The following is a 12,810-nucleotide window of genomic DNA, read 5'->3' as shown; positions in this document are numbered from 1 at the left end:
CAGAAGTGATTTAAAATATGACACTGACTCACCTAAGCAGATCTCCTCTATTGTTCCAGAACATCAGAGCCCTGGCAGTTAAAGCTCTGTCACCCAGGTCTTTAGAATGGAAAATTTGGCTAGAAACTATGGAGTGATTTAAAAGTTAACAATAGAAATGTAAAAGTTGATTCTAAAATGACCAGGCAGGGTAGAGAAGATAAAATGATCACAATCATATACACAAGCATGATGCATCTTGAAACTAAATGGCACAAAGGGCACTCATCATTTCAGACCTTACATGACTATTTTGCACGTGTAAGTGCAAGTGTAGCAATACAATGTCAATACACGCAAAGCTTTAGATGTTATCTTATATTACATTTTGGAATGGCCTTGCTTTTTGTCTGTTATATTTTGTTTGTCTCAATGGAAACTCTCTGAATCAGCATTGCAATTATACAAAAAAATCTTTCATTGAAAAATTAACAAAATCATATTGGGATGAATTTCTCCTTGCAAACATAACATTTACACTTTCCAATGATATGATTTCAATTGCAATAACTTCACTGGACAAAAAGAAAAAAGCAATAAACAAAGACATTAAAATCCATTGATGATGATGATGGTGATTAATTCTATAAGTCTTTCTCTATAAGTCCTACTGTATAGTCTTTATCACTGGCAGAAACAGCGGCCATCAAACTGGCCAATAAAAACTGTATTATGCAGGCAGACTTATGGTGGTTGTCAGTGAGATACTGCCTAGGCTGTCTGGCATGGTGTCCGATGATAAAAAGTCTCCAAAGTGTCCCCCAAAATATGACTAAGGTCACATTAACATAGCCTGGACATTTTTTCGAAATAAATAATTACAAAAATGTGCTGCAAGTTCAAAACTCTTGACAGAGATATCATGAATATGACTGGCTGTAAAATTGGGAGGTTCGTCATTGTGTGTAAATTATTAAGTATTTTTCCCTGCAGCTTTTCTTGGTCAAATGTAGGTTAAACATATCAATTATTCAGTGATAATATCAGATTTATTGATGGTAAAATAAATTCTGTAGTGGTGAAAGGCATAATTTGCTGTGAGTCGTACTGAAGTTAACATCTAAATTGTCATATATGTTACATTATAAACACAAAAAAAATGCATCTACAGAAGGATGCACCATCATTCCAATATAATGTATATTCCATACTCTTCTAGAAGTGGCTGAAACAGCTTTAACTGATATTTTTATTGACTGCATTTCATTCAAGCTTACCAGTGCCAGAGCCTTGTGCTATGCTTGATCACCAGGGAATCCAAATTGAATGGAGTCATCATTACTTTTAATTACAAGCTATTTTCCTCATTTGAACCTCAAAATGTTTGCCATGAAATGTCTGGTATAGTAGACATGTTAAGAAGCCTGCTTTACTTCTTCTTTGTCTCAAAATAACATTACTATGCAGTAATATATCACACACACACACACACACACACACACACACACACTAAACAAAAAATCCAGCTATCAGGCAGCTGTTTTTTCCTAAATGTCTTCTTCTGCACTATATACAGATGAAACTCTTCAAGCTAAAGTGAAGTAGTTAATTAGTCTTCAGAAATACTTCAGTTTACTTGGACCTACCGTTTCTGGTGACTTTCTGGTTATTCTTTAAGGAGAAACATTTATTAAGGAATGGACAAAAATATGTGTTCCTAGATGAGGTTAAAAGAGGATTTCATTGATTGTAAACAGAAAAAATATGGAACCATAGGTTATAAGAATTCCACAATATTGCTTTGCATTTTTCAACATGCAGAGCAATGATTGAACCTCATATTGTTAGATGAAAACATACTTAAAAATAAAAGATTATATGTCTTTAAATGGTGAAATCTTGAAGTGTAGACATAGTTATTTATTTATTATTATTACTAGTTGTAGTGGTAGTCGTAGTACAGTATAGCCCTGCAGGTGCGCTGTCTCTTTAAGAGACCCGGAAATGATTGCTGAGTTTTGGTGTGTTGGTTTTAGGTTCCAGAGGACAGCTGACTTCTCACACAGCTATGATATCGCCTCCCATAATATGTGGGTTCCGTAATATTGTGAGGTGTTGGCGACACCGGGCTCTCCTCAAAGCAGCTGCGGGGGCCTCAGACTTCCTCGGCTGGCGCTGCTACTCTACCCCAATCCGCGGCGGTGTCAAAGGCATGGAGGACATCCTGTCTCGGGTCGTTGCACCTTTACCTACGTACGAAACCAGGGATAAACACCCCCCTCCCCCCGAATCGAACAGCGTGGAATTCATGCTCTTCTACGGGAGTCTCGACAAGGAAGACAAGCTGAGTTTCCTGGAGAAGCTTTCGCACGATTTCGGAGTGGATCACAGAGGCGTTTCAGAGCTCTCCACCAAACTGCTGGACTCTCAGCTGCGGGACTCGGCCACAATTTTGCAAGTAGAAGATCGACTGCGATACAGCCTGACCCCCCGTTACAGACATTTACTGAGACACATAAGCAGGATTGAGGGGGGAGTGAAATTTCTGGTGGATCTCCGTGCGGATGTGCTCGAAATAATCTCATCTAAAGCTAGTGACAGCCCGCACATCAGGGTAAAAGATCTATTTACTTTTTTCTACGGGTGCTCGCATGGGTCAGATCATTTCGCGTTCTTAAAGCTTTGTTAATGAAATCGTGGGAGCTGGACATGTGTACATATATTTATACAATCCAGGCATTATACAGGTCTTATAACAAGGATTAATGCACTTGGTTGTGTGATATGCACGTCACCACATCCATGACCACACCCATCAATCACTCGGCAAATAAACGCCCCCCAAACTTTCCCCCAGCTAGACTCTGGTTACAGCTCAGTTAACTGTCCGCATGAACTTTGCACCACTTTCCATTGTACTCTTCAAAAGGAACCAAACCTTTTTTTTTTCCTTTTTTTTTTTTGCAATCCTCGGTTGTGTTTCTTGTTGACAATAGATTGATAAAATTTATTCGGCACAAAAACACAGTTAAACTCAACTTCAGGGCTGCTAGTGTTTCAGATGCCAGTGCCTCTAACAATGTTTTGTTTCACATGTCAAGAGGAAATAACTAATTTGTGTTGTATCAACAAGTACAAGAGCAGAAAATAAATGAAGCATGTAATTAATATTTTGAAGATTATGTGAAATTACAAACTTGAATGAAATACTTACAATACAAAAATCATTTACTAACAATACAAACTCACTGTAAAGACAACTCAGCAGTTTTTCATAATATCTAATTACATTCATCTTCTTTTCTATGGACCTTTATTTGATGTTAGCGGTCACCTGCTTTAGGTGAAATACAAATGCAGCCTCTCTGCATCTGTCAGGAAGCTTCAGCTTTATTTCTACCCACAGTACAAGAAAGTTTTGGAAAAGACCTTCACAGTGTCAGCCATTTTCAAATGTTTTTGCTTGAAAAGTTAAACAAGTATCGGTGAAAAGGTTAATGTGTTTGAGATTCCATCAGCATGTAGTAGTTACAACTAGTTCAGTTATGCAATTAAGTGGTTTTGCCTTCCAAAACTGGACAAGTCCTTATAAAAGTAAACATTTGGTTTGTGTTACCAAAAGTAACCTTGACTGAGGCATTTACTAAAGAATCAGCAGGACTTTGCGATGGGTAAGTGCACCTATTGTGGGAATAATGTTCTGATCCTGTCTCCCTCAAATCATGTGTTGTATTTATTATGTATGAGTTGAAAGCTTCAATTGTTGAAGTTATTCATTCTAAATTCCAATGATAGTGTTTATAGATTGCTGCCTTGACCGCAGAACAGTCATGTGCCTGCGTGTATCTACTTGAGATCACTATGGAACAGTAACGAGATGATATGAGCTGTCTTTGCCTGCGGACTGATGCTTGATTGAAAATGGTTTCTGTTGAGTTTATGGTTTTTATGTATTTTTTTCTATCTATAGAATCAAGCCGTTGTGTGTGTGTTTATATACCTTTGACCTTGCACCATTAAGTAATCAGAGCTTTTCGCTTCCCTGCTAGCCTTTGTGTGATTGTTCAGTATTTCTTTTGTGCCTGATAAGAGGCCGATGCAGATATACAACTCAGGCCCGCTGAGGTCTATTGTATCTTAATGTGTTTGCTACCAACAGGGTGCACATCTGTCGGCATGGTGACCACTGACGCACAGCATTTTATAACCGCAATTGATTGATCTACAAACAGAGAAAGGTCACTGTAATATATAGCTTTTAGTGGTTGTGTTTATAAATGTGCTCCTACTAGCGAGAGAAAAGTGGCAGTTAAAAAAGATGGAGGAAAAATACCAGTAGCTCTGAACCACTGAGTTTTGGAAATTACTAAAGCAGCTAAAATTTGCAATTCTCAAGGTTGCAGTTGCTGTGGTTCTTGCAAGAGAGATCATTTTGAATTTTACAGTAGATTAGTCTCTCTTGGTTGGATAATTGATTTAGATGTTTCTCTTTGCTGTTTCTACCTCTTGGCTTTTCATTGTGAATGAAACATCTAAAGACAAGTTAGACATAATTTGAGCTTGCTCCCTAGGTTCCTCAAAGCACGCGTGAAACTATTTTGAGAGACTAGCAGGCTGTCATGTGGCATAGAGCCTACTGGAGTAAAGGCATTGGCACACTGAGTCTGACCTGTCAACCTTTCGGCAATCGGTGGTCACCGGACCTTGAAAAGATACACTCTTCCTACCAGGCACTGTTGACTGCATGGCTCTCTGTAATAACAATCTATTTGCTGTTCACAACGGAGAGGCTTTTGCAGTAGAGGTCATGTCACAGCTCACAGCATCAGTGCCTTACCTGAAGCTGCTTCAGTGTCAAAGCAAGGCCTCCTGTTTGTCTGTAACTATATGAAGAATTTCTGCCTTTCCCATTTTTTTTCTTTGCCTCTTTTCTTTCTTCCTCCTGCTTTGAATGCTCCACTCTCACTTTTCAAAGCATCTTCTGCTGGTTCAATGCAATACATGTTTTAGTTTGGCTTTCCTTTTGTGTGAGAATGTTGCACCCTAGGCACCCTAGTCTTGATGTGATACGGTTTTCACAGATATGTTTGGCCGTTTTGTGCCATTTTGTGCAGTTTTTGTGCATATGCTGACACTAACATCACAAACTGTATATACACTGTTGGCCATAAAGTTGGAATAAATAATGATTCCAACTTAATGGGCAACAGTGTAGTAATCCAGGCCTGTATCACTCTCTTGACGAATGCAACACATTTATTAATCTTCTTGTTGAGAATATCATTTTCCCCCACATTCCAGTTTCACCATTTCCTATGGCTTTCGCGCCACAGTACTCCCAGTTGTGCAATTCTCTCAATTGTTTGCTTTTAATATGCCATAATTGGCATTTTACTGACATGGCTTGGGTCCACTTGTCTCCTTAGGGGTCAGGATCACTGCAAATCAATGTAGTAATCACAATTACCCCACGATGACACATTTGTATCCTGATTGGTCCCTTGGATGGCACTGCCGCCATCCATATTGATGGCGAATATGTCAAACTGGAAGTGAAACTGTATCTCAGCAGTGCTCTGGCGGATCCACAAATAGGTCATTTGTAACCTTTTGGCTGTGCCATAAGAGTACTTGGTAATCATTCGGCTTGAAATGCGAAATTGAAGCTGATGGCGAAGATGCCAAACAGGAAGTGAGGCAGTGGTGCGGGCGAAGGATCTCTATTAGGGGATTTTCTAGTTTGTCATTGGCTTTCCATAAACCGCTACTTTGTGTAAGAAAAATGTGCATATTTTGTCGGCACGCAAGGTTTTTTTCCCTCAATTTTACTCCATAACTCATGACCATAAAGTTGACCTTGTTTGTATTAGCTTTTATGATGACTGACAAGACAGCATGAAAGGAAGCCTGAAGTGAAGTCACCCACCTGAACAGTCAATATTAGGTGTATATGTGTGTACGTGGTTGTTTGTGTGTTTGCCTGAGATTTGCTTTAAATGAAGTCTGACCTTTGAATAACGGCAGGTCTACTTTGAAATGGCATTTAGTTTATTGAAGTGCCTCCACTGCACCCATTGCAAACTCAAACACATCACTGCTCATAATGTGCGAAAATTCAAACATCATATAGACACCCAGGGGACCACACACCCTTCACAGTGTCAATGGATTGTGTTGTATGTGTGTGTAGCATCATCCCTAGCCCGCAGACAAACTTCAGTAGCACTGCTGCCAGTCAATAATATTGGCAGTCTCTTAATAAAGAGCTTCATGAGATTGTTAAGACAGCCTGTGCTACTTTGTCCTTTTCTGTATAGTATGTTTAGTAGTATGTTCTGGTATATTTTGTATGATATAAACAGGTGACAAGAAACAGGAATTTGTTTGAGATCATTTCGCCGAAAGAACTCTATGTACCTTAGTGAGTGATTTGGAATGGGCACATTGAAAGGAAATGTGTTACTCATTGAGGCCAGTAAACCAGTATGCCGACTGCTAAGCCATTTCCTCACTAAGGCAAAGAATAATATGAATTGTCTGGTATCTTACGGATGTGCAAGTAAATTCTTATCTTCCCCTTTCACCTTTCTTTCCCCCACAGGACCTGAATTGCACACTGAAGGGCTTGCTTTCTGAATGGTTTTCAGTGGGTTTGCTCCATCTGGAAAGAATCACCTGGCAGTCTCCCTGTGAAATCCTGCAGAAGATCAGCCAGTAAGGGCCTACATGCCTCTTCCTCTTTTGCTTTTCAGTTGTCGTAACTTGTTGTCCTCAATTACAATTTACACAGCACAGTATGCTTGGAAACAGCATGATGGTCTGTCTTTTGGCAGGTATGAGGCAGTGCACCCTCTAAGGAACTGGACTGACCTTAAACGCAGAGTGGGGCCATACCGCCGTTGTTATGCCTTTGTCCATGCTGCCATGCCTGGAGAACCTCTGGTTGTTATACATGTGGCCCTGACTGAAGGCATCTCTGATAATATACAGGTTAGAGGCAAGAGCTGTGAGCAGCTATAATGGTTTGTTTCACTTAGCTAACACTTAACACTTAGCCAAACTGTAAACATCTGGGATTTACTAGTCCTCCCGATCGAACATTGTCTTGAGCTTTAGGATCCCTCAGGGCCCAATCACTACAGATCTGCCTTCCTTTACTTGCTGTTTATTACAGGAGAAGGCTGTTTTGACAACACACTGGAACTTCATTATTTTATTGTGTGAAAAAGCCAAACACTCTCCACAATTTCGCCATAGGAGTTCTCATGTTGACAAGAAATCAGGCAGAACCATGTGTAATTATTGCAATACTGTTAAATTGAGAAGCCTGCTTTGGCTGCAGCTATCTACCCAATCCCCGAAATACTGGCTTGTGTCTGGACACGATCTGCAAGTATCAGTGTCACTATTTATTTCCCTGACTTGACAATATTTTTCCTCAGAGCATCGTCCGTGAGTTTGCCACTCTCGACTCCGAAGAGGACGTGAATAAGATAAATGCAGCCATCTTCTACTCCCTCTCCTCCACGCAAGCTGGCTTACAAGGGGAGGAGCTGGGCCACCACCTCATCAAGAGGGTGGTCCGAGAACTGCAGGTGGGTGAAGGGTCTTTCGGATTGTTTGTCTGGACAAATAGATGAAAAGGAATATGGACAGTATTGTTATATTGAAATACTTTGAAGTAATCTATGATATTAAATTCCATTTGTAGATTTGGAAGTGCGACATTTAAAGCAGCACTATGGAATTTTTAGTGCGTTTTCGCATTGTGTTATTGTCATGGTTTTACCGTAAAGTAATAGGGAGGTTGTACTGAACGTTGTCATACTAGCAAACATGAGGTTTGTAACAAAAGTAAATGCATTGCTTACACTTTTCAGGAGTAATAGGCTGGTGAGTGAGTGGCTAATCAGAACACAGGAGGCAGAGACAGCGTCTATAAACGAAGATACTCATTATGCAAAAGGTTGCTGCAGCACAGTGTGTGTTTTTGGCCCATTATATCATGCAACAGTTTACAATAGACCCCTAAGTGAAAATAACAACATGGAAATCTGTATAATATGACCCCTTGATTTAGGGTTATGTAAACACGGAATATGTAAATACTCAGTCTTATCATTAAAGCCTCTAAACCATTCTACTACACTATAGCTAGATAATAATAGCTTATCATGACCATGCACAGACACAGCTGTTAATCTTCTTCGCAGCTCCTCAGCTCCTCCCCTATGGTGTAGAATTAATAACTGTTGTTCAACTCCATCCCTGGAACAACAGACGTTATCGTGTCTGACTCACATCCTCAATTCAATTACAATACTATGGCAGCCTTCAGGTGTGGCTCAGATGGCAAAGCATTATTCCAGTGAGAAATAAAGCAGCGACGAGCATAATTTTGGTTCATTCGCCTTTCAATTTCGTTTTTTCCTTATTTCTCAAGTCTGCGGCTGAAGCGTAAATCTCCTACTTGTTTTTGCACCGGCATACACAGGTGAATGCATACACACAGAAACGGAGCAGTTGTCTGTAGAGGGCGAGTAATGAAATCCATTCCTATCAATAAATGCAGGAGAGCCTTTCATGTCAGGCCACTCCAGCTCACACTTGTTAAATGATTGGAACATTGAATGGAACATCAAAAGCCACTCTACCCAGCAGATGGGAAATTGCTCTTTATAATGTATCCTCGTAAAATCTGGTTTCAGTGCTATAAGCCTGTTCCACTTTAGTTATTCATACAACAAAGTGTTTAGATTGCTGTAGGCATTTTTATTTATTGGCATTTTTATTAATGAGAACATAAGGTTCAGTGAGCACGGTGGATATTGCTTTGTGTTTTTTGTTTTGATGTAGGGCTGTTTGTATTGTTGATAGGAAATAAGGTTATTATTATATTGTAGTGTATAAGCTTGAGAACACTTTCTGTGAGCTTAGACTGTAGCTCCTCTGTGAAGTCTCCTTTGGAAATGAAGGGCCAGTAGTAAAAGCCAAACTCAAACTTTTGTGTTACACAAACTTTAATCCAAAGCAGCTCAACATTGCTTATATTCAGATCTTCTTCACTAACAATGTGAGCCTTTGAACGCTGTGTGCAGCATGCAAGCAAGTTCTTTGATCCCACTCATTCTGATAATGGGTGCAGAACAGTCACAAAGCAACTGTAAGCTGAGCCGGTGGCGAAAGAACCTTACAATCAACAGAGAGGGACTGGCAGTAGCTATCGGTTATTTTTGCGATTTAAAAAGGCAAAGAAAACAGTAAACACAATGGTTTGTTCCTTTACATCAGAGTAGAAAGGTAGATGGGAAAATGCATGAGTTTAGATGTGGTGCTTCAAGGAGAAGACATCTGCCTGTTGACCTGACTCAACCAACCATGTGAGTTTTGAATGGCAATGCCTGAGGACTCCTGTGGAAAAACAAAACAAAACTAGAAACTTCATCCTGTCAAGAAATCTTTTTGCCCTGAAAGTTCTACTTAGCATGAGGTATACTGGGCCTTCTATTTGACCCTGATAGGAATCAAACCACCACCTTTGACTGTTTCATCGCAGCACTCTAACCTCAAGGCAATAGAAAGCCACAACACAGACTTGTAATCTACAGACGCCCCAGTTTAGTAACAGGGCTTTTTCTACCTAGGGACCACCAAGAGATGATGATAGATGATAGAGAGGGAAGGAAAAGGTCACAGCTGTGATTTAAGGTGAACAGAGGAGGACTGTCTTGTCTTTGGCGATTAGACCCAGAGGCATTTCTTTGGCAGTGCTCCTCCTCGCCGCTCTTGGTGCCTTTTCACAATCCGGTTGCCTTTGTTATCATTTCCACCATCATACTTTTATTTGTCAACTCATCCCTCTTCCTCCTTTAGAAACACCTGAGATGATGAAAGGAGAGACATTGATACAGTGAAGTGTTTTGGAAAAGAATCTTGAGGAGAGAGCAAAACATTAAGACCGACAGCTGTGTGCTTCTTTCAGCCTTTCAGACCTCTGTTACACAGTTTTGTCAGTTATCAACCCAGACAGCCGTATGCGAAAATGGGCGCAGGGCTGGGTTTTGGCTAAGCAGTGGGATGGAAAAATACTGATGCGAGATCTACTGAGACTTGAGACTAGACAGAGGTTATGCATTAAAGGTGAGAGTGCAAGGAACTGAGGAGGAGGTGGAAAACACAAGAGGGAGGGTGAGAGGAGATCATCCATCTCCATTAGTAGGGCAGTATAGTGAAGCAATGGAGCTGATTTGTGATGTCTTCCATGTCTGTGGAGCTTAAGGCCTGAGCAGTGGATCACAGATGAGAACATTTAGTTTTGTTTGTGAGCATTTCCGCTGCTCCACAAACTGGTGACTTTTCCTTTCTAGTGGGTAATAATGTCTGCTGCCTTTTACATGTTTGCTTCAATACCTTTTAACGTTTCTTTTCTCTTTGTTTTATGCTTTTTACCCTCATGACCTCTCCCAGAGTGAATTCCCTCAGATTACCCAGTTCTCCAGTCTCTCTCCAATCCCCGGCTTCTCCACCTGGCTCCAAGGTCTGCTCAGCCAGTACAGGAAGGAAGGCCGAGGCTCTGATCTCCTCTCTGAGCAGGAGTGGAGGGAAGTGGAGCAGGCCACTGACTCGGCTCCAGGAACCCCGGCGATGGACGCACTCCGCAAGCTGATCAGCACCAGTGACTGGTTGCGTTCTGAGAGGCTGGTCCGTGTCCTCGAACCTGTCCTGATGCGACTTTGCGCCTGGTACCTCTACGGGGAGAAGAGGCGTGGCTACGCGTTTAACCCAGTGGCCAACTTTCACTTGCAGAATGGCGCCACCATGTGGCGGCTGAACTGGCATGCTGACACAAGTCCCAGAGGTGTTGCAAACTCTTGTGGCATAATGGTGAACTATCGTTATTTCCTGAACGAGACATCCAAAAATAGTGCTCTATACTTGCAGAATAAGGTCATCACAGCATCAGAGCAGGTGCTGGGACTAGTGTCCCAGTTCCACAAGAACAGCAAGCTGTGAGAAAGAAGTGACATAAATACTCTTACATTCAGTTGTTCTGAAGGTGAGATTGTGCTTTGTATCAGTGACACGTTCACTGAAGGTCTTTGTTTTGTTTGATTTATCTTTAAAATTTGAGATATTTTGCCTAATATACAAAAATGGCTTCACAGCAGAAATAAATACCAGCTGATCTTGTCCTTGAAATTAGAACATTTCCACTTATTGTTTCTCATCCCATCCACTGTAAGTAGTGCACCAGTTCAGCTTTATGCCTCATTGGGTTTCTAGTTTGAGTTGTGTGATATTGTGTGTGTTTCACAGGCCGAGAGACTGAAGCTAATGAAGCACAAGGCATCTATCAATGCTTTACCATGTTCATGGATAACAGTGCGTGTAATGGTGAAGCAGGAGCCACGAATGTGTGCAGCAACTGGAATAAATTAGATTTTGAATCTTTCATTTGATTTAACTGTCTTAACACAAAGATGTTAAAGAATTGAAGAGTATAGAAGAGATTTCTGCTTTTATTTTGAGAGAATGCTTTAACCTGTTACTACACTGTGTATTCCTTCTGCAAGTCAATAAAGAAAATAGTATAAATTCACTGAGTGGAAAAACTATTTTGTATTCAATAACCAAAGTGAGCGAATATTTTCTGTCATGACTACTCATATTTTACAGTCGACTGTGCTCACTCAGACCCAGTGGGCTGGCAGATGCTCCCAGTAGTTCCATTCATGTGATGTTTGATAATGTTGCCTATGCATGCATGCACGCACACCCACACACACACCCCCCACCCCCCTTCTCTAGAGACCCATCACTGATGCTCTAACTGTTCTATACAGGTGCCAACCAGGGCTCATATCAGCCCCCATTGTTGTGAAATAATATATCACAGCAAGTTGACTGTGAAATTACATTTTATCTCTCCAAGGAGCCAAACTTTCTCTTCATTTTTTTTTTGCACCCTGTCTCTCTCCTCCCTTTCCTCTCCCTGTGCCGCTCAGTGTCCTAGAAACTAATGGAGTGAGAAATAAAGTTAAAATAAATGGCTAGATTGATGGTGTTCACTTGTGAAGTGGGGGGCGGGGGTGGGGGTTGAAGAAGCATAAAAAGGACAGTTGTTTAAAGGATGCCCTTGAGAGAGGGTGCGTACATTTCTGGTGATACTGGAGACGATAAGAGGCGCGTACCTCTCTTTTCAGAGATGAGTCGGGGACGTGAGCAATGTCACACCATCACGACATAGAGAATGATACAGTGTGGTATATGTTGCCATGGAAACAACACCTGCAGCCGGCAGCCAGATCGTGATTTGAGTCATCTTTGCCCAGGAATGGCAGTGACAATGGAAAAAACTTTGGCTTCAAAGTCCAATAGCTTTTGATTATGATTTTAAATACATTACATCTTAAAGCTGAAATAAAGTCTGTTTCAAATGAGGCAGTCAAGTGATTCCCACAGGATGCTGAAGACAAAGTGGTCACATTTTAAACACTCACAGCCGTGAGATCTGATTTATGGACACAAAGGGTTCCTCAAATGAAACATTACAAAGGTTCTCAGTGGAGGCATTTCAGAGGAAAGTCAACCCCAGCTGCACATTCATCTGATGGGATTTTATTTGAAAGTTGCTGAGGGTAAAGTGCTAATAATGTTCACATCTCATCCATTTACTGAAATTAATCTGACGATGCTTTTTAAATTGCTGAAATATTATAGCAAACCCAGATTTTTATACTATTACACACTGTCGATCAGTTGAATAATTGTGCTTGGCGGTATAATTAAATTGCTATATCAGAACTCCTTTGTAGACATTTGCTTTCATAT

General features: G+C 40.8%; 1 protein-coding gene across 1 annotated transcript; it reads left to right on the top strand.

The window, feature by feature from the left end:
• The first annotated feature begins 1,958 nt into the window (after positions 1 to 1,958).
• Positions 1,959 to 11,574, top strand: mlycd (malonyl-CoA decarboxylase). Its single transcript, XM_076142371.1, has 5 exons — positions 1,959 to 2,593; positions 6,581 to 6,693; positions 6,813 to 6,969; positions 7,422 to 7,574; positions 10,447 to 11,574. The coding sequence occupies exons 1-5, from the start codon at positions 2,048 to 2,050 to the stop codon at positions 10,990 to 10,992; spliced, it is 1,515 nt and encodes a 504-aa protein (XP_075998486.1). The 5' UTR covers positions 1,959 to 2,047; the 3' UTR covers positions 10,993 to 11,574.
• The last annotated feature ends 1,236 nt before the right edge of the window (positions 11,575 to 12,810 follow it).

The sequence above is a fragment of the Genypterus blacodes genome, unplaced genomic scaffold, assembly GCF_046128005.1.
Source record: "Genypterus blacodes isolate CSIRO-AG114 ecotype Tasmania unplaced genomic scaffold, CSIRO-AGI_Gbla_v1 ptg000021l_1, whole genome shotgun sequence".
NCBI classification, from domain to species: Eukaryota; Metazoa; Chordata; class Actinopteri; order Ophidiiformes; family Ophidiidae; genus Genypterus; species Genypterus blacodes.
Note: the sequence above shows the minus strand (reverse complement) of the source record. Positions and strands in the feature narration are given on the sequence as shown.